Source organism: Ruditapes philippinarum, unplaced genomic scaffold, assembly GCF_026571515.1.
Source record: "Ruditapes philippinarum isolate M1 unplaced genomic scaffold, ASM2657151v2 ctg2831_1_1_1_1, whole genome shotgun sequence".
Lineage (NCBI taxonomy): Eukaryota > Metazoa > Mollusca > Bivalvia > Venerida > Veneridae > Ruditapes > Ruditapes philippinarum.
Genome location: NW_026865163.1, coordinates 66,121 through 86,238, shown reverse-complemented (window position 1 = coordinate 86,238; position 20,118 = coordinate 66,121). Strand labels below are relative to the sequence as shown.

General features: G+C 31.0%; 1 protein-coding gene across 1 annotated transcript in view; it reads left to right on the top strand.

Moving 5' to 3' along the window:
* Positions 1 to 20,118, top strand: part of LOC132728069 (leucine-rich repeat-containing protein 43-like) — a 38,476-nt gene that overhangs the window by 701 nt on the left and 17,657 nt on the right. Inside the window, 16 exon segments of the mRNA XM_060713679.1 lie at positions 1,053 to 1,152; positions 1,665 to 1,706; positions 1,709 to 1,857; positions 2,322 to 2,432; positions 3,107 to 3,237; positions 4,251 to 4,371; positions 4,891 to 5,008; positions 5,407 to 5,483; positions 6,275 to 6,448; positions 7,014 to 7,101; positions 9,549 to 9,643; positions 10,052 to 10,192; positions 11,096 to 11,155; positions 13,253 to 13,267; positions 16,556 to 16,651; positions 17,801 to 17,818. Coding sequence (XP_060569662.1) covers positions 1,053 to 1,152; positions 1,665 to 1,706; positions 1,709 to 1,857; positions 2,322 to 2,432; positions 3,107 to 3,237; positions 4,251 to 4,371; positions 4,891 to 5,008; positions 5,407 to 5,483; positions 6,275 to 6,448; positions 7,014 to 7,101; positions 9,549 to 9,643; positions 10,052 to 10,192; positions 11,096 to 11,155; positions 13,253 to 13,267; positions 16,556 to 16,651; positions 17,801 to 17,818 — 1,536 coding nt within the window.

The window sequence follows — 20,118 nt, the reverse complement described above, 5'->3', positions numbered from 1 at the left end:
TGTTTTATTCTTATTTATATTTTGAACATTATTGAAACTCACTGTGATTGTTTGTATGTTTCACACTTATTTTGGTAAAGTCTATTCTCTCTTTAAAAAAATATGGTTTAATTAATAATTAATATTTAGAATTTATTTGGATTGAAATCAATAAATGTCATTTCAGTGCCTTAAAACAAAAAATGAGACAAAACAGTGTTTCTAAGTAATGCCCAATATCTGTGTAGACATTTTTTGCCAAAAAAAAAACAACAGTCATTTCCATTAAGATAAACTGCCAAAAAAAATGAAGAGTAGCATACTTAAATTCTCCGAATATTTTTTGATCCGAGGGTTAATGACTTTCCATTAAAATAGTTGAATTGTCATTTCTGTATGTGTTGAGAAAATAGATGGATACAGTAAATTAAAACTATGATATGGATTAATATGAAAAATTGGTCCTATTGGTGTTATTTAAAAAACAGAAAAGTGCAGAGAATATGCTACAAACATTATGATGACATTTGAATGTTTTGATGTGTACATATTATTGCCATTATTCTCATTTTGGATGGTTAAATAAAAGAAACATTTGATACTCACTGTATAGGAACATGTATTTGAATATTTCTTCACCTGAAGATAAACTAAATTATTTTATACCTATAAATTTTCTCCCTAAAATACACGCAAATTTTGAAGCGCAAATACCCTTCAACGGATAGAAATTTCCGTATTATGTAAGTGACAAATACGGTACCATATATGGAAGTGTCGAACTATTTTTGACGTTGGTTCCTATCTTAGCTTTGTGTGATGTTACATTTGGAAACGGGAACCAAAATTATTAAAGGCTTGGCCGGTTTTCCAAGATTTACGTATTGATCCGTCAGTCATGAATTTATTTCTTATCAACTACATCTAATTTTCTGAATAAAACAAAAGGTATATAATAAAAGGAAAATTATGTTGTAGTAACTTTCTGAGGCTCTGTATTTTGCTACGAGCAGCAGTGGAAAATTGATATCTTGCGAGACTAAATTATTGTTATTATGTTATTTGTATTTTAGAGGGAAGCTCCTCCAGGAAAACTTAAAACAGTAAAAGGGACTTCATCAACAATAAAGACCTCTTCAAAAGTTGATGGAAAATACTCAATAACCCTCAAAGGTAAAAATGATTTATGACTATTTTTTACTGGCTGTAATATGCTTTTTTAAAATTAATGATTCAAGTTAAAAGTACATTTTTTAAGCGTTTTAAAGGTAAATTTATACATATATGTCAAGTGAACAGATTATAAAGTTTATGATTTAAGCTGGCAGAAGGGACTTAATTATAAACCATATAAATAACCTAACATTTGTCAAAATGATTGAAAAATAGCCCTTTTAAAGTTTTTTCTAGAATACAAAATGTATATAATATAATACAGTTATTGGATATTATAATTAAAAAGTGACATGGTGTGGATTCATCACAATTTTACAATTATAAAGTATACATATTCTACAATTTTGGATATTTTAATCTTAATACTTACAGTTACTCAAAACATGCTCATAAAAGTTTTATCTTTTTGAAACTTTATACGCTAATCTCAAGAGGCATTCTATTAGCTTTGAATGAAATAAAAAGCATACCTGTGTTTAAGTAACTGTGTATTTTTATGATTTATATAGATTATGGTGCACAACATGAGAAAACTGAGACTCTAGAGGAGTATGTGGCTCAGCTAAATCACCCTGGTACTTGGACTACAGCTGGTCACAAGAAGCTAAGAATCTGCGAGAAATTTCTGTCAAGTCACCATGGCTCATAGATGACAATTTTGTATTAAGTTACTTTAAAACACTGAGGATTGTGGGTAAAAATGTATGTATAATATAAAGGTAGACTTTACAGTGATTTTCTATGAATTTTTATCCTGTTTCACTGTATGGCTAAGTGGTAGAGATCGCTGAATGACTTTTAACATTGAGGATTGTTGGAAAAAATGTATGTATAATATATAGATAGACTTATGGATTTTTATCTGGTTCCCCCATGGCTAAATGGTAAAGATTGCTGACTTTAAGTCACTTGCCACTCAATATCACTGTAGGTAAATTGAATCTCATCAGGGACATGCGAGGAAGCTATCCTGAGCTTGCTTATGGAGGGTCAGTGCATGCAGGCACACCTGAAAACTTTCCCCACCAGAACAAATATTACCTGTAGATCTGAAATCATTTCTTCTTTTTCAATATTTTGATATAGACTAACTTTATTGTTTGAATGAGAAATATTATGTTTCACTGTGTATGATTTTTAACTGTTAGTGTTTTCTTCTCTTGTAGGTTACATACATAGACTCCAACTTACTCAAGTTTAAGAATCTTGAAGAGCTTACACTAAGTTGTAACCTCATATCTGATATAGATTCCAGAAATTTGCCACCTAATCTTAAGGTATGTCTTTCATATATTTTCTCAGATCAAGATTTATTAACATACATGTATGTTTTAATTACATATCAGTAAGGAACTCTTGTTACTTGTAGTCATTTTCCAATTTCCATGGACTCGACTCTGTTCTAATGTTTAATTGCTTATCTGTTTTATATCATACATGAACGGGGCTTCATCATGGAAATTTAATACATCTGATCTGGTAATTCTGTGTTTTATTTGTTTTTTGTTTTTTTTTTTGTATAAAGAAAACAGTTCCTTAAGGCATTGAACGCACAGGCAAGATGTTTTGACAATAAATTACCAGGGCTGCCTTTGCAGACAGCTCTTTCTATATGTTGCCCTGAGTCACACATATTAAAAACAGGCAACAATGACGTGCTACTGTGATTTTATCAGTTAATGTTATTAATGTACACCTGTTTTGGTAGTTTTCTAGATTAGTGAAGTTTTTTGATTAGCAAATGATTATTGATCTTTATGCAAAAATTGTACATGGGCATCAGACAGTTTTTGACAAAGTTTTGTTGGTGTACATGTACCTTTAATGTACTACTGTCTTAACGTAAATTTTCTTGACAGAACTTTTTAGGTTTAAAAAATCATTTTATATGACAAATTCATATTATATTGGTACTACTTTATCTAAGACAGTCTTTTATGATTTTATACAGGTGTTAGAAGCATGTGCAAATGAAGTCAGTGATCTGTCTACATTATGTGTGAAACCACCAAAACTGATACATCTAGGATTAGGTTATAACAAACTGTCTTTGATTGGAGATTATTTGACGGGGCAATACTGGTAAGACACTTTGGAAATCTTAAAATAAAGACACGTTGGAGATCTTATAATTAAAATAAACACACTTTAGAGACTTATAAAAGGAGGTGAAAAGAATCTAGTCTAGTGGCTTTCGGAAGATAAACATTATTAACAGGCTTGCTTGTTGAGGGATTATAATCTATTGGATTGCTGGCCAGGTGTGTGTTCAAACCCTGTCAGGGGCAAACCAGTGCTTTCCTTGAGCAAGAAACTTTATACTCATTGCTCTAAGTACTGGTTGGTTCCAGGAATGTGTCCGAGAGTGTGTCTTTAAGCTTATTAAGCTTCCAACACAATCAAATTGAAATAAATTCTGTATAAACTATATAATGTTGTTACAATTGTTTAAAATTATTTCAATTTCAATAAAATTGAGCAACTTACAGTTTAAAGTCTGACCATTTTGCATTAATGTGCCTATAAGCTGTACTCTATACTATAGTCTATAGTTGCAAGTAACATAGGATTGTAATCATCATTTATAACAATTTCATCATTTCATTCTTTGTGTGAATCTGGAATTATTGACTGGTTTTACAAATTATGAAGAACTCTTAAGAATTTGAATCTAATTGAACATAAACTTTATTATACATGTATTATCTTTTAATATAGCTCATACATTTTTATAGAACTAGTATATACGATATTTTTTCATGTTGTTTTGTAAAAAAAGATGTTAACTTATTCATAATTGTATATTGTTGATTTTTTCCACAATAAATCTGTTAGTTTTACCATAGTGAAAAACAAATTGATTGTAAATTAATCTTTGCTCTTAAGTGGCATTTGATGCTACCCATGCAAGTGTGCCATCTGATGATGGTCTGCACTGTTTGCTATTCAGTCAGTACATTATATTGAAATTTTCAAATGGTTTTGTCCATATCAAAATTTTGTCCAAAACGAAAAAAAAATGGACAGGTCCATTTAAAATATTCATTATTGTGTGGGTTAATATGCAATATTATTCCTGTCTACTTGTATTTTAGGCCACATTTGCTGTCTCTCGACTTGAGTAATAATAACTTGAGTGATCTTCTGGATGTGGTCAGAAAGCTTAGCTCACTTCCAAAACTCAGGAATCTTGTGCTGCAAGGAAATCCACTCTCTGTAAGTTTTTATTAAAATATATTAACATATGATATTGATATAATTATGACATGTGCATACAGTTGAACCTGTCATGATAAAGCCAGTGTCAGAGAGTCTTATAATGCAGTCTCAGTTGTTAATAGTCTTAACAGTGTACAATGAAATATAATTTTATAGCAGTTAGTTTATTATGTTACATAGTGATTATTTTAAGTGGTATATAGCACTGTTAAGTAGTTCCCAGGATGGGTGCATCTGTGGCCAAGTGGTTGTTATCTTTGGCTTCAAACCAATTGACCCTCACCATTGTGGGTTTAAATCCTTCCAGTGACTTCAGATTCTAGCTGGAGGGACATTGGTGGTTCTCCTCATAGCCACTTGTGACTGAAATAATACAGGGAGTGGCGCCCAGATCTTCCTTCACCTGTAAATCTGCAAAGTAACCATATGACCCTTACATTGTTGTTGTGAGAAAAAAAAACAATCAAACAAACTTTTCTTTGGATATGAGTTGATTGTGAATGTTTTATATTTCAGTTGATACCTGGTTACCGTGGTTACACAGTAGACAGTTTACGGAAGTTGAGTATACTTGATGACATCATGATCTCTGCTGATGAGAGGCATTATTTCAAAGGCTTGGCTAGAAGAAGAGGTATAGCATTTTTTTAACTTTGACATTTTAGTTTAAATCAACCTTTCTTTGGCTTGTGAAGTCTTTTTATTTGTGACCAACTTACAAAGGGCTTGGTTGTTCTCACTTAGTTGTGTGCTTGTGCCTGAAATAATGCATTGAGGGAGAAACCTTAGGTCCTTTTCCATCAGTAATGCAAGATAGTCACCATACATGTATGATCTTACAGTTCTGATATGACTTGAAATGCTACCAAAATAGATAACTCAGGTGCATGTTTGTGCCTGAAATAATATTGTGCCTGAAATAATGCACGGACCTTTTCTGTCAGTTTAGCTAGAGTCACCATATCACCTATACAGAGCTGATACCTCTTGAAATTGAACCAGAAAAGATAATATTTATGTTATGTTTTTCAGAGCATATTTTAGATGAGGCTAAGGTTATATTGGCTGTGAGTTATATCAAAGGTATCCCAGTACCAGATGAAATTAAGGTGAGTGTGTATTGTTTTAAATTCTTTCATCTTAATATATGGGTAAGATTTCATTACTCCTTTAATCATATAAAACATGTAATAATTGTACGCAAGTTAAATATATTGCACACCAATTGTACACAAGTTAAAAATATTGCACACCAAGTATACACATTTTAAATATATTGTACACCAATTGTACACAAGTTAAAGATATTGTACACCAATTGTACACAAGTTAAAGATATTGTACACAAGTAAATGATATTGTACACCAATTGTACACAAGTTAAAGATATTGTACACCAATTGTACACAAGTTAAAGATATTGTACACCAAATGTACACAATTTAAAGGTATTGTACACAAGTTAAAGATATTGTACACCATCTGTGCACAAGTTAAAGATATTGTACACCAATTGTACACAAGTTAAAAATATCGCACACCAAGTATACACATTTTAAATATATTGTACACAAATTGTACACAAGTTAAAGATATACTTTTCTCATCTTTAGGTGAATGCAATAAATTATTGAAATCTAGGGAATTCTTACTGAATTGGTCTAAGTTGAATAAGAGAATGCACAAACTATGTTTGTGGGTAAAGTATGATTTAATCATTTGTGCGTGTAAACTATAAAGTAACCTTTTTCTCTTGTAAACTATAATTTCATCATTTGTTTGTGTGTAAATTATATTTTAATAATATTTTTGTGTGACGTTTAGCTATAATTTAATCATTTTTTTATGAGTTTGTTAAGTATAATTCAAGTAAAGTGTTATAATATATACTTTAATATAGAATCCTGATGATCAACCAGAGTTCCCTGTGGTAGAGAGGAAATATTTTGTGCAATTCATGTTTCTAGAGGATCAAACATTAACAATGGCTGGAGGGGAAGAGGAACTAAGGGACATAACTGACATGTCAGGATATCCCACAGAGAGAACAGAAATGGCAGAAATCGCAGAAATGGTATGAGACTATTATATAGAGGATATATTTGTTTGTTTCAGTTAAAGATTGATATATATATTTCATAGGGTGAATACTGAAGGTGATTACAGCTGGTGTTCACAAATGAAATATCATTTTGATCTTACAATTGTAAAACCAAAGAAATGTTCTGCCAGTTTTATACTTTGAAAGTTTGTGTAAATTAGGTAGCCTTAGTTGAACCTCAAGTGCAAGAAATATCTTCATCTTAATGTGTGTGTCTTTCCAAATCTTTTATTTTTGTATCATTATGTTTTGCGTAATTTGGTTGTCTTTTAATGTACCCCACTACTTACAGGGATGAGAAGATATAGATTTGCTCTTGTCCATTCCGCTTTCACACTGTCCTGCTGTCATACTGTCCATCCATGGACTTACAAAACAATGGAATGTAGGAGCATTTGTATCATATAGACACATGTCTAGTTTAAGATATATCTTAAGTCTTTTTATGTCATTTTATTTTGATTGTAAAAATAAATTATCACAGAAATAGGGTAATTTTGAATTTTGTTGTTCATTTAATCATTACTTTATTTTACAGCAGTCACCAGTTGTAGATGCTTCATTTATAGAGAAGAATGTTTTGTTTACCCAGGAACCAGATGTGATGCATACCATTGATAATACAGGTAAGGTTTCCATGACATTCCAGAAAATATACAGTCTATGAAAAAAGTCTATGTATGGTGTTCAAAAGGTGGTCTTTATACAGAGGCAGTCTTTCTAAAGAAGTTGATTTTTATATATTAAAGAGCCATTTATGAGATGTTTTATCTTCCTTCCTTCCTTCCTGCCTTCCTTTCTTCCTTCCTTGCCTCCTTGCCTGCCTGCCTGCCTGCCTTCCTTCTTTCTTCCCTTCCCTTTCCCTTTCCCTTTCCCTTCCCTTCCCTTCCCTTCCCTTCCCTTCCCTTCCCTTCCTTCCTGCCTGCCTGCCTGCCTGCCTGCCTGCCTGCCTGCCTCCCTTCCTCCCTCCCTCCCTCCAAGCAACATGAAACATCCTACCAATATTTTTTTGTATATCGAATTTAAAATATTGAAGGATAAGTTAGATAATAAATTGAAATGGAAAGAATTCAAAATTGAAAGCATTTCTGCATTTGAAGTTAAAAACATTATTGATAAACTAGATGCAAATAAAGCCACTGGACTAGATGAACTAGGTCCAAAAATAATAAAATCGTGTGGTGACTTTGTGACCCCAATGATTGCTAGCATAATTAATAACAGTATTAGACAAGGAATATTTCCCGATGAATTAAAAAATGCCCGAGTTATTCCAATTTTCAAATCTGGACTGAAAGATGATCCGAGCAACTATCGACCTATTTCTATCTTGCCTACAATATCTAAGATTTTTGAACGTCACATAGCTAATCAGTTACAGCATTTTTTCCAAAAAACAAATATTTTACATAATAAACAGTCAGGATTTCGAAAGAATCATTCATGCAATACGGCCCTAATTCATTTGATAGACTCCTGGCTAAAAGATGTTGATAGTGGCAAATATATAGGTACAGTATTTTTAGACCTGCAAAAGGTGTTTGATTTAGTTGACCATGAAATACTTTTATATAAACTCAAACTTTATCACTTTTCTGTCACATCATTAAAACTGTTTCATTCGTATCTGTCTAATCGTATGCAAATAATTCAAATTGGAGACTTAAAATCTGACGTACAATATGTTACCTCTGGCGTTCCACAAGGCTCAATATTAGGTCCTTTACTGTTTCTTCTTTATATAAATGATCTCCCAAATATTTGCGAGGATGTTAACATAGATTTATATGCTGATGATTCCATGTTGCATAAATCTGGAGATGACATATCCGTTATAGAGGAAAAACTACAATGTAGCCTTAATATGATTAATAAGTGGTGTAAAATAAATAATATGCTTTTACACCCTAAAAAATCTAAAAGTATGCTGGTAGGTAGTAGACAAAAGCTAAAGATTGCAAAAGCATTAAATTTGAAAATTAACGACTCAACTCTTGACAATGTAGAATCACAAAAACTGCTTGGTATTAATGTTGAAAATACACTCACTTGGCACTGTCAGGTAAATGATGTGTGTAAAAAATTGAACTCTTAAGGTTAATTTATTTAGGCGTATAAAGTACTTTTTAAATAAGGAATCACGCATGCTTTTTTATAATGCATACCCATTTCCTATTTTTGATTATTGTTGTAATATATGGGGGAAAGAAAACAAAGTATATATGCCAAATATACAAACTACAAACCCGAATTTGCAAAATTATTCTAGATCTTCCAATGAGAAAACGATCAGAAAATGTATACAAAAGATTAAAAATATTGCCTTTCGTTTTTCACACCGGTGTCCAAGTATATAAAGCACTGAATAATATGTCCCCTCAATATATCCGAGACTTACTTACCATATCTAATAATCAAAAGTATAATCTAAGATCGATATCTCACGGAAATTTAATTTCGTCTTACAAACCACGTACTAATTATTTTAATGACACATTCCAATTTAATGCCATGGTTATTTGGAATTCCATACCACTGACTATAAGAAGAAAAACAAAATTGTCAATATTTAAGAATAGTTTCAAGAAATACTTATTTAATCAACTTTAGCACGGTCCGTATGTATTATATATACAAGATACGCTCTTTATATTCATACATGTGTTTTTTATTATTATGTTTTCTAATAATGGGTGTCTGTCTTAGTTTCAAGTTTTTTGACTGTGTTAATTTTGTAAGTTAATTTTACTTTTTAAATTGCTGATTAAAATGATGCACTGATGAAAGTATTATGTTTAATGATAAATAAAATGAATTGTATGAATGTTCAGTATATGTGTTTATATATGTTAAAATTGTGATAACCATTTAATCATTTCATTTACATGTTATATTTTCTTTGATTGATATGTGTTCTTTTGTGTGTGTTTTTTTATTTTTATTTATTTTTATTTTATTTTTTTTTTTTTATTTTAGAAGGCCGCATTGTAAATAAGATGTTGCAATCTGTATATGTCTTAATGTGTTACCTTCGGTAAATAAAGTTATTATTATTATTATTATTATTATACAGGTGATGCTGTTATTCCAGAAGAAACACCCATGGAAAAAGAAAAGAAGACAGAAGATGAAGAAGAAAAAGAAGAGGAAGGAATAAAAGCAATCAAGGTAATATACTGTGCTGAGCTATCATTGATGAGTACCAGCAATATCATTTCTTTGTCATTTGGTAAGGAATGTGTTGAAGATGGCATGATGCAACAACTTAGTGCTATTTTTCATTCAAATGAATAAAATCTTTGGTTTAGTAAAGAAAACATTAGATTCAGCATTGATAAGAAACAATCAGACAAAATTTGACTGCAAAAACATATTTCTTTTTTAATTGATTATTTTTGTTGCAAAAGTTTTATTTCATGTCATTTTCTTTCCTTCCTTCTTTCTTGATTAATATCAATGATCACTACAGTCACGCCCCAAAGAAAAAAGTTATGGGTGTGTCTTTGATGAAATAAACTCCTGATTTGCTAATGATGGTTTTACCCACATGTTTTTTTGTTGTTTTTTTTCATTTAGACGGCACCATTGAATTCGGTGAAGAATGCATGGGCGGAGGAAGTTGAATGTAACTGGACACAAGCGGTGGTACGAGATGACCTTCTGTCATTGAGAGATTTCTTCAAACAAGGCATGCAGATTTCCGTCATAGAAGAAGTGGTATGTCAATACAGATATTTCATTTTATTGTTAAAATATGACTGTATCTGTGAAGACAATTTTGTGATTATTTTTTACTATATTTGTTAAGGTTGAACATAATTTTGGTACAATATTTCAGTCAGATACTGCATGTCAGTTACCCATTTTAGTAGCTACCCAACAATTGTTCTTCAGGGTCTGTACAAACAATAGTAACTGGGTTGTTTTGTACGAGGTACGAGTTACCCGATTCAACAATGCAGGATGATTGGTGTTAGAATAGGTGCCTTCAGAAAATAGTCTCAGAAAAACATTAATTTTGCAATGCTAGAAATTTTGAACATTTGATCTGCAGGCCTGTTTTAGATAGTGAGCCATTTGGAAGTGCTTGGATAAGAACCTGAGATGATGAAATATTGCTTTAAAAGCAAAGTTATTTTTAAACATTACTTAAAAATAAGCCTCTATGAAAATATTAATTAATGAAATGATATTTTCATTGTAGACAAAACAAATATTCTGAATAATACTTACATTTGCCATTCATATATATGTGTTTTAAGACTCGTATCTTACAACTTTTTCACAATTAAACAGAATCAATGATGATATTTCATTTTAGAAAAATTTTGCTCGTTAACTAAATGCATTTGTTGTTCAGATAAATATATTTTATGTTAAATACTTTATTAGATTATTTAAGACCTGTATGTTACAATGTTTTGCAATTTAGCAGAATAATATTAAATAAATGATATTACATTTCGGACAAAATTTCACTTATAAACTAAATGCATTTGCTGTTCATTTATATATTTTGGTTTTCAAGAATATCATGCATTGATTTTACTTATTTGTTCATAATGTACGGCTGCTACATTTGTTTATACTTCACACTAATAGTTGAGCTGTTTGTTTCAGACGTTAAGTTACCCGGTGATACCAGAGGAGGGTGATGAAGGGGCACTGCCCAATGCTAAGGTGTAGTAAATGCACCGTTGTTTACACAAAATTGTTTCATTTATAACTCATCTGTCCGTAACCACTAATTGGTTGTTTCTAGTTGAAAATTAATATACATGAGCAGAATTGAATCCATACTAGGTCATTAATTCTGATACACTAGCCACTCACCTCTGTGGGTTCAAATTCTACCAGACTAACTGGATTCTTTAATGTGACAAAGCTCTCCTGCTAGCATATGAAAAGTTAGTGGTCTTACTCAATATGTTTGCTTTTATCCAAAACATGGCAAGGAAAGGCACCTGTGGCCATCGTTTACCAGTAAAGCTGGAAAAAATCACAATAATGAACTTTACAATGTCAGTTTGACTTAAAATCGTAATTAAAAAAAAATCGCAGATGAGCTGATGTATACAGTGATTTACTTTTGGCTTCAAAATTAATTTCTTTGGATTATTCTCTATGAAAACTGCATTGAGCCAAGTTCTCATCACTTCTGCATCATGATTAACCCTCAAAAGGCATGACTGGTGACAAGTCCAGACCATGGTATTATTCCTTGCTGGAGCCTAAAACAAACCTACAAGAATAATTAAAAGTTTGGATTTACCTGTTCATGTATATTAAATGATGACCATGTTTCTTATTGTTTATTATTTCAAAAGGAGATGGATTTTAAATGTTTTGAAATGTTGCCTTGAATGTTTAAAATATTCATAATTATTTTACCTCGTTTTCATAGTGTAATAATAAGACTATTTAAAAGCATGTGGAAACATAGGTGATTGAATATGGAAGGAAAATCTAATTATTCACTTTAAAATAAATCTTTTTTATTCAGTTGAAAATGTACATTTAATTTGTGACTGGCATACCATTAAATATGCACATTCAATTAAAAAATTACATTTATGATTAAATCTATATTGATTTAGTGATTTACTTTCAATTAGAAATGTACGTTCAATTGGTAAAATTCATTCAATTTGTACAGTACATTCAACTTGTACAGTGCATTTAGTTAGTAATGTACATTCAATTAGAAATGTACATTCAACATTCAAATGTACATTACTTATTAGTAATGTACATTATATTAGTAAATTACATTTAACTAGTAATGTACATTCAATTTAAGGCAACATGTCAGAATTCTGAAATCTTTTATTTCATTATATAATTATTCCAGAAATGTTGATTTTTCTCCTATACATTTCATAATTTGGGTGCTTTTGGAAAAAACAAACTTGATTTGATCATTTACTTTAACATGGTAACTTTCCTGACTGACATGTTTTGAATATTACATCACATTAATATATTTTAACTAATTTGTAAGTTAATCTAGCAACCCCCTCCTACATTTAGTATATGTGATAATTGACTCAAACATAAAAGATTTAATAAATTTTAAAGGTATATTTCTGTTTATAAGAGGAGCTTATTCCATGATCTTAAAGCAGCACACTTCCAGAATTTTTTTATTTTTTCATAGTGATATTTTGAAAAAACCTTTATTAAATAGCATATTGTTATGTGTAAAAATTAAAGGACAACTTTTAAGGTCAGTCTTAAACACATAAAATACAAAAACCTAAAACAAACAAATTTAGCCCATCTCTGTTACATGTGTTAAGTTACTTGGGAGAAATATGGTAAAACTGGGGGGGGGGGGGGGAATATCAAGTAATGATCAAGCTACGTTTTGAATAAAACCTGTAAATTTTATCATGATTTTTTCAGCATAATTACTTTATATCCCATTATACTTGGAGGATGTGAGGGTGTGGGTGGGGTTTCGATATAGACTTGCGCTTGCCCATTTGTCCTGGCTATCATCAAATTTCATTGTTTTTGTGTGAAAAAAAACCCACATAAAATCAAAGAAAAAGTTCATGAACCCCATATATATTAACTCCCACCCTGCTGTCAATCTGTAGACTGACCAAACAGTGAAATGTAGGGGCATCTGTGTCCAGTTATTGACACATTTTTAGTTGTTAAGTTTGATTTGTTTTCAAAATTAAATTTCTTTTCTTATCTGGAGGTGTGCAGCTTTGAATTCGTTATCTTATTAAAAAACCTCTTCTTTAACTTAAAGATATATTATTGCAGGACATAGAGCCTGAGGTACATTACCTAGTTGTTTTTTTTTAAGTTGATATGGGCTTTGGGACTACTTTGAATTTCTGCCAGATATTAATGTATAAGCTTTGTATAACAATTTGTTTTGGATCTTTTCTTGACTGAAATGAGTAGTTGAAGTAGTAAGGTGTGGCTTCATATTGGAATGATATAATTATAATTATGTTAGTAGTTTGTTTGGAACTTTTGCTTTGTTTATAAAGTCTCATTTTGAATTTGCCTTGATTTGTTTTAGGATAATACTAGATAATTGTTTAGAATTTGATGGACATATACATTTATTTTGAAAGACAGACAAATATTTTGGCAATTGGTTTTGCTTAAAAAGATTGTGACTCAACATTTAGTCATATTTGAACATAATGGCATTGTGTATTGACCCTCTCTTTTTTATCAATGGACTAACTAGGTGACTAAAATTCTTCTATTCTTCATGTTTTATGATGAACATTTATAGTTTCCCCCAAAAACATAGCATTTTATTATACATTCATATATCTTTAAAGTTGATGTTCAGATTAAATAATGTTCTAAAAAATCAATTAATTTTCTCATTCATCTCAACATTTTGGGAACCGAAATTCATTTTCATCGTCAAATCATATATAAATTAATCAGAGCTTGTCAGAGCTTGGTTTTTTATGATGTTCTTTTTTGTTTTGTTTTGGTCTTATCATGTCTTTGAAGTGTTTCCTTAACAATATTTTATTTCAAAATCTTCATTTTGTTTTTGCTAGAGAAGATTGCAGTGTTAAATTACATTTGTGCTTCAATAATATCTTTCATTAAAAATTTCTGCTGGGTCATGGGCAGTAAAAATACTTTTGTATTGGCTAACAGTTATACAGCTCCCTGTAAGCTTGCCATAAAAACAATGATAGCCGAAAAATTGAAAGTGGCTGGCATAATAGAAATATATCTGATATTAAGCTGGCAGTGAAATTGATAATGGCGTTAAAAAAGATAATGGCTAAAATTATATATTTTCTCTCTCAGACTTCTGTAATATTTAGTTATAATTATACACCTTTAGATTGTCTTTAAAATATCTTTACATTATAAATTAATAGCAAAATATATATTTAGGTTATTCTCATTGTTTTCTTAATTCTGTAGATGTTTTATTAAATTCTTAGGAAATATTTATATTTTACTCTCTTTTTTAAATTCAGTAATCTATAAGATTTTTAGTATAGGTTTAAGTTTAATAGTAGGTATTTAAATACATACTAATAAATTTTAACCAGCTTAGTTGTTTAAATTGTTTTTATTTTTATAAACAGTCAATTTACAAGACTGATTAACAGTTTGCAATTTACTAAAGTAAATGTGTTACAATTCATTTGAAATACTCCAATCCTTTTGGACAAGAAATAATTTCAAACAGTCTTAATAAGAGTAACATTTGTAAACACAACAACGTTTTTAAATTCTACTAGTTTCAATCAACACTTATTACGTTCATCTGAACAAAATAATTTAAAATTATTACTTTATTTATACGATTTATACTATACTGTTCAAAGATACGTTCAATGTTTTGTTTTAATGTTTTATAATTATATGTGTATGAACTTGGCAAGCATCAGTGGTTTTTGGAGGGGGGAGGGGGTGGATGGGAGGGAGGGAATTAAAAATCTTCTTAACCAATGCTAATAAAGAAAGGAGGCATACTGGTTCTGATCAACTGTTTTAATATTTACACGTTTTATTTTTTAGTTTAACAAAACTATTTCTTCATTCAACTTAACTGATTTTTTTTGCAAATTAATTTTGCTGAAGAATCAATCAAAATATTCACCTATGATTTCATTTCATTTGAGTAAGGATAAAAAAAATGTTGTATTTTCATTATATCTTATATGACAGAGAAAAGGTTCCAGTCGAATGAGTCGGGCTAGTCGAGCGAGCGAAGTGTCAAAAAGATCAAAAACGTCGTTAAAGTCTCAAAAATCGGTAGGGTACATGCAATTTATAGTGTGGCAGGCTATATAATCAACATAGATATACATGTATACAGTTTATAGACGGAGTGGACTAGGGCTATGCACATTTCATTGTTGGTTTCCATGGCGACAGATCACATTAGTTTTTAAATTTTTTTGGAATTACGTAACTCTGATGTGTGGGATAGGCAGTAGTTTAGGGGTACCGTTGAGCCTCAACTTTCACAATCCACTCTAGTGTGAATACTGCCTACAACACCAAAGAAGCAGCCATTTGGCATAACGTAAAATGCTTTTCTAGGTCACTGAAAAATAGGTTTGATTTTAGTTGGAAAAAAACACAGATATCATCTAGCTATTAATGAAAAATCTTATAAAGTATTGGTGTTAAAAAGTTAAGTGACAATAGTAGTTTTTTATAACATTAGAGATACCAATTTTTCATTTTATTGCTCATTCAATACCTTAAATTACCTAAATGATTAAAGAGACCTCTAAAAATTAAAACATATCTGATGGTCACTTTTGTTTGTGGTTGCTAGTTGAAATGGTGTGAACATAGATTACAAAAAAAAGAAAAAAACGATTTGCAAGAAAAGGTTTTAGATTTTTAGTTGGATTTTAGTTGAAAAAGACACTCAGACATCATATGTAATTATAATGCACATATAACTAAGTATAATTTTCACTTTTATTTACAGTACATACATTATACATGTATATAATTTACGTCTGGTTTCCATATTCTTTTCTTTAGGGAGCCTTTATGAATCTGATTTTTCTTTAGCAGGTCAGCACAAGATTACACCCTGTTCTGATAGTATAGGTTTATCTTTCTTTTATGTCAATATCATCATCATCATCATCATCATCATCATCATCATCATCATCATCATCATCATCATCATCATCATCATCATCATCATCATCATCAATTTTATCATCATCATCATCATCATCATCATCATCATCAATTTGATCATCATCATCATCATCATCAATTTGATCATTATTATCATCATCATTATCATCATTATCATCATCATTAATACAATCATTATTACTATCATTGTCATCATTAACATAGTTATAAGCGTCTCAATCATCAATACCATCATCATAGTCATCATCATCATCACCCTTGACAGATGGAGCAGAGGCATACAGACAAGACTTCAACAGATGTCAGAAAATGACATTGTAACAGGATTCCATATCAATAACGACACAACAACAAATGTAGCCTAGGGTCATTCTAGCTATAAATAGGTGTTACCATGGTAACAATATGTCATTTATTGACGTTTATTTCATTGAACAATTCTAGACAGAGGGGTATCCAATAGATACATCAACACCGGTTACCGGTACTAGAAAAGCCAGTGCAAAAGACAAGAAAAAAGAAAAAGAGGAAAAGCCTAAAGTAAGCCCTGTAGTTGGTCAAAACTGTTGTAGAATAAATAATTATTAGGTGTTCAATTTCATTCAAACAACTGTTATAGCTGTTCTCTGAAGGTAAAGGTCACCTAGTGATGATTTCTGAGCAACTTTGTGGTTTTAATATAGTTGCTTTGGGTTCTGATTCTCAGTCTGAACATATTAAAAGAGGGTTAATGTACCTTTTCCTGTATAGATATCTGCAAAAGCATGAGGACACTTTAAAGCCTGAGCCCCAAGGGCGAGAATAAGTCCAAGACCTTCTGCAGATGTTAATGCACAAAAGGTACATTATCCTGATTCTTGCATAAAAGCTTACCTCTACCTCTAAATCGGTAACTCCACGTTTTATTATCCATATTTCATAAAAAAAAATCATTGCTTGTGTGCTAGAATGATGTCATTGGGCATTCATGTTTTGATAGTAAAACTAACTTGAGCCATTATTGCATTAAGCTGATTTTACATTGTGACCTGAGTCACGCACAATAAAAAACTTGCAAAAACAGCCTATTGTCATGAGAATCTGTCCCGTAATGCTTGTTTTATCTGTGAATGTATACCTGTATGCACAGTTTTTATGCAAGAATTATGAACATATTATGAACTTCAGTGTCCAAAGCAAAGGAGAGCATAAACTTCAGTGTTCAAAGCAAATTATAGCATAAACTTCAGTGTCTAAAGCAAATGAGAACATAAACTTCAGTGTCCAAAGCAAATGAGAGCATAAACTTCAGTGTCCAAAGCAAATGAGAGCATACAATTCAGTGTCCAAAGCAAATGAGAGCATACACTTCAGTGTCTAAAGCAAATGAGAGCTTAAATTTCAGTGTCTAAAGCAACTGAGAGCATACACTTCAGTGTTGGAAGCAAATGAAAGCATGAACTTCATTGTCAGTGTCCAAAGCAAATGAGAGCATAAACTTCAGTGTTTTGGACACAAAATATTATGGGAGCATAAACTTAGTGGACAAAGTTGATCAGAAATTGTCATTTATCAACAGGTTCCTTTGTCATTTAATGCTTCCTTCTTGTTATATTCTTGATAATTATGTATTATTGGACATGTAATATTTTAGATATTTAGTTTACTTTAAAAATGGCTCTTTAATCTTTTCCTTCTGTTGACTTCTAGATTCCTATTGTAAAAAAGGTTTAGTATTTCTTGGTTATTTTAAGAATTTTATTGTTCTTTGGGTTTATTTGACATTTTATTGTTCAAGTTTGGTTGAAAGTAAAAATACAGAGATTATTTTCATCACAATTAGCGCAATGTATAAACAATTCTACTTCCTTCCTATTATTGCAATAAAGTTTATTAGCTCCCAAGAAAGGTAGTTAGATTAGCTTGTTTTCACAAGACAGGGTGCATACTAAATTTCATAGACTCGTAAGACAGTGATTTTGTTTATTGAACATGATTATTGGCATTTATTTTCCTTGGGGTAAAAAAATTATATTTTTGGCCAGGATGTAAATGTTTTTGCGAAATGTTTAACTCCACAAGCACGGAGAAAAATATTTCATCTTGATATCCCAAAAAATGATCATGGAAAGTTCCGGAAATGGAAAGTGTTCATGTTAGTTTTAGAAATTCAGCAGATTAAGGGTTAAATAGGAATTCTCACAAATATACCTTGATCTTTTGATACTTTTTTATAAATATCTTTTAAGAACCAAATTTCAAAACTTTGTTTCCTGGTAAAATAAAACTGTATAATTTATATTTTACTTTAACATTGAGAATGTTAGTCCTTGAAGCATTTCCAGTTCAACAATGCTTTTAAAATAGATAAAACATATCTTCATGTTTTTAAAAATCAAATATGATTTTTCAATTATTCATTAACCCATACTTGGGTACGAGAATTTTTTTTCAGGAATCAGGATGAATTGATGGATTCAAGTATAATAATATATAATTCATTCTTCTAATAATCAACACAGGTGGAGGGAATGTAACATTTGTTTGCTTTGTTCCATTTAAATATGTCTGTGTCTGCTTTCAATGATACACTATGAACTCTGTTACCATTAATATTTCAGTGCAGCTGGCTTGGGCCAGACCAGCCCTGCATGTCCATGTGGCCTTGCCAAACTCTGTACACTCAAATCATTCCAGACAGCTTTTTTTAGGAATAAAGTATTGAAATCCCTAGATTTGATAATGAACAGTTCCAAATTCAAAGCAATGCAAGTCCATTATCAAATTGTGGGTAACATAGGCTCAGTGGATATGGTGTCTGCTTCTCACCCCAGATACTATGGGTTTGAGCCTTACTCAGGTTATATGTTCCAGGAAGCAGACTTGAAAGTTGTTCAAATAAGCTTTCTTCACATGTTAACTTAAATAAATCATCACCTTAGAGCAGTAACAGGTTAACTTCTAATATATCAAAGAAGGAGTTAACCTGTTACTGCACTCAGGTGAGGAAATAGTGTTTAAAGTAAACTTAAGAAGGGTATTGGTTAAAGCTTTTGTTGTGAATCATAAAACTATATCTCTTTATATGGTCTGGCCACAAATATTTTTGCCATAGTGTTAGGTCGGTAAGCACAAAATGTGATTTTTAGTTAATTAATGATATTTTTTAGCTTGACTATCCGAAGAAAAGGGTGATCTATTGTCCTCACCCTGGCGTATGCATTAGAGTCGCCATCATACTTAATAAATATTTAATGCACAAGTTACAATTTCCAAAACTGCTGTTGAGAATGGGTTGAAACTTCACACATTTTCTTGCAAGCATAATAGAAGGTCTTTCTCTAAAGCCTTTAACTCTCACATAGATTTTGACAGAATTATGGCCCTTTTTGAACTTTTGAAAATTCTATACTATCAAGGCTTTTGTTTCACTATCAAGCACTGAGAATAGTCTCAAGCATGCTGCCCTTCTGGCCGTTTGGTTATTTAAGTTTTAGTTAACTAAATTTATTTGGAATAATCTGCAGACAATATAGGCATATTTTAAATGGAACAAACTTTGTCGCGCTAATAGTGTGTGTTATACTGTGCAGTGTTGTTTCTTGCGTGTTAAACCATATTACATTTTTAGCTCGACTATTCGAAGAATATGAGAGCTATTGTAGTCGCCCCGGCGTCGGCGTCGGCGTCAGCGTCCGCGTCGGCGTCTGCGTTGGTTAAAGTTTTTTGTAAATTCAAATATCTCAATTATTGCTTGAGATATTCAATTGAAACTTGCAATACTTATTTATAGTAACAATATACATCAGATTGACAAGTTGGATAACTCTGCCTACAATATTTACAGAATTATGCCCCTTTTAAACTTAGAAATTTTGGTTAAAGTTTTTTGTAAATTCAAATATCTCAATTATTGCTTGAGATATTCAATTGAAACTTACAATACTTATTTATAGTAACAATGTACATCAAATTGACAAGTTTGATAACTCTGCCTACAATATTTACAGAATTATGCCCCTTTTTAA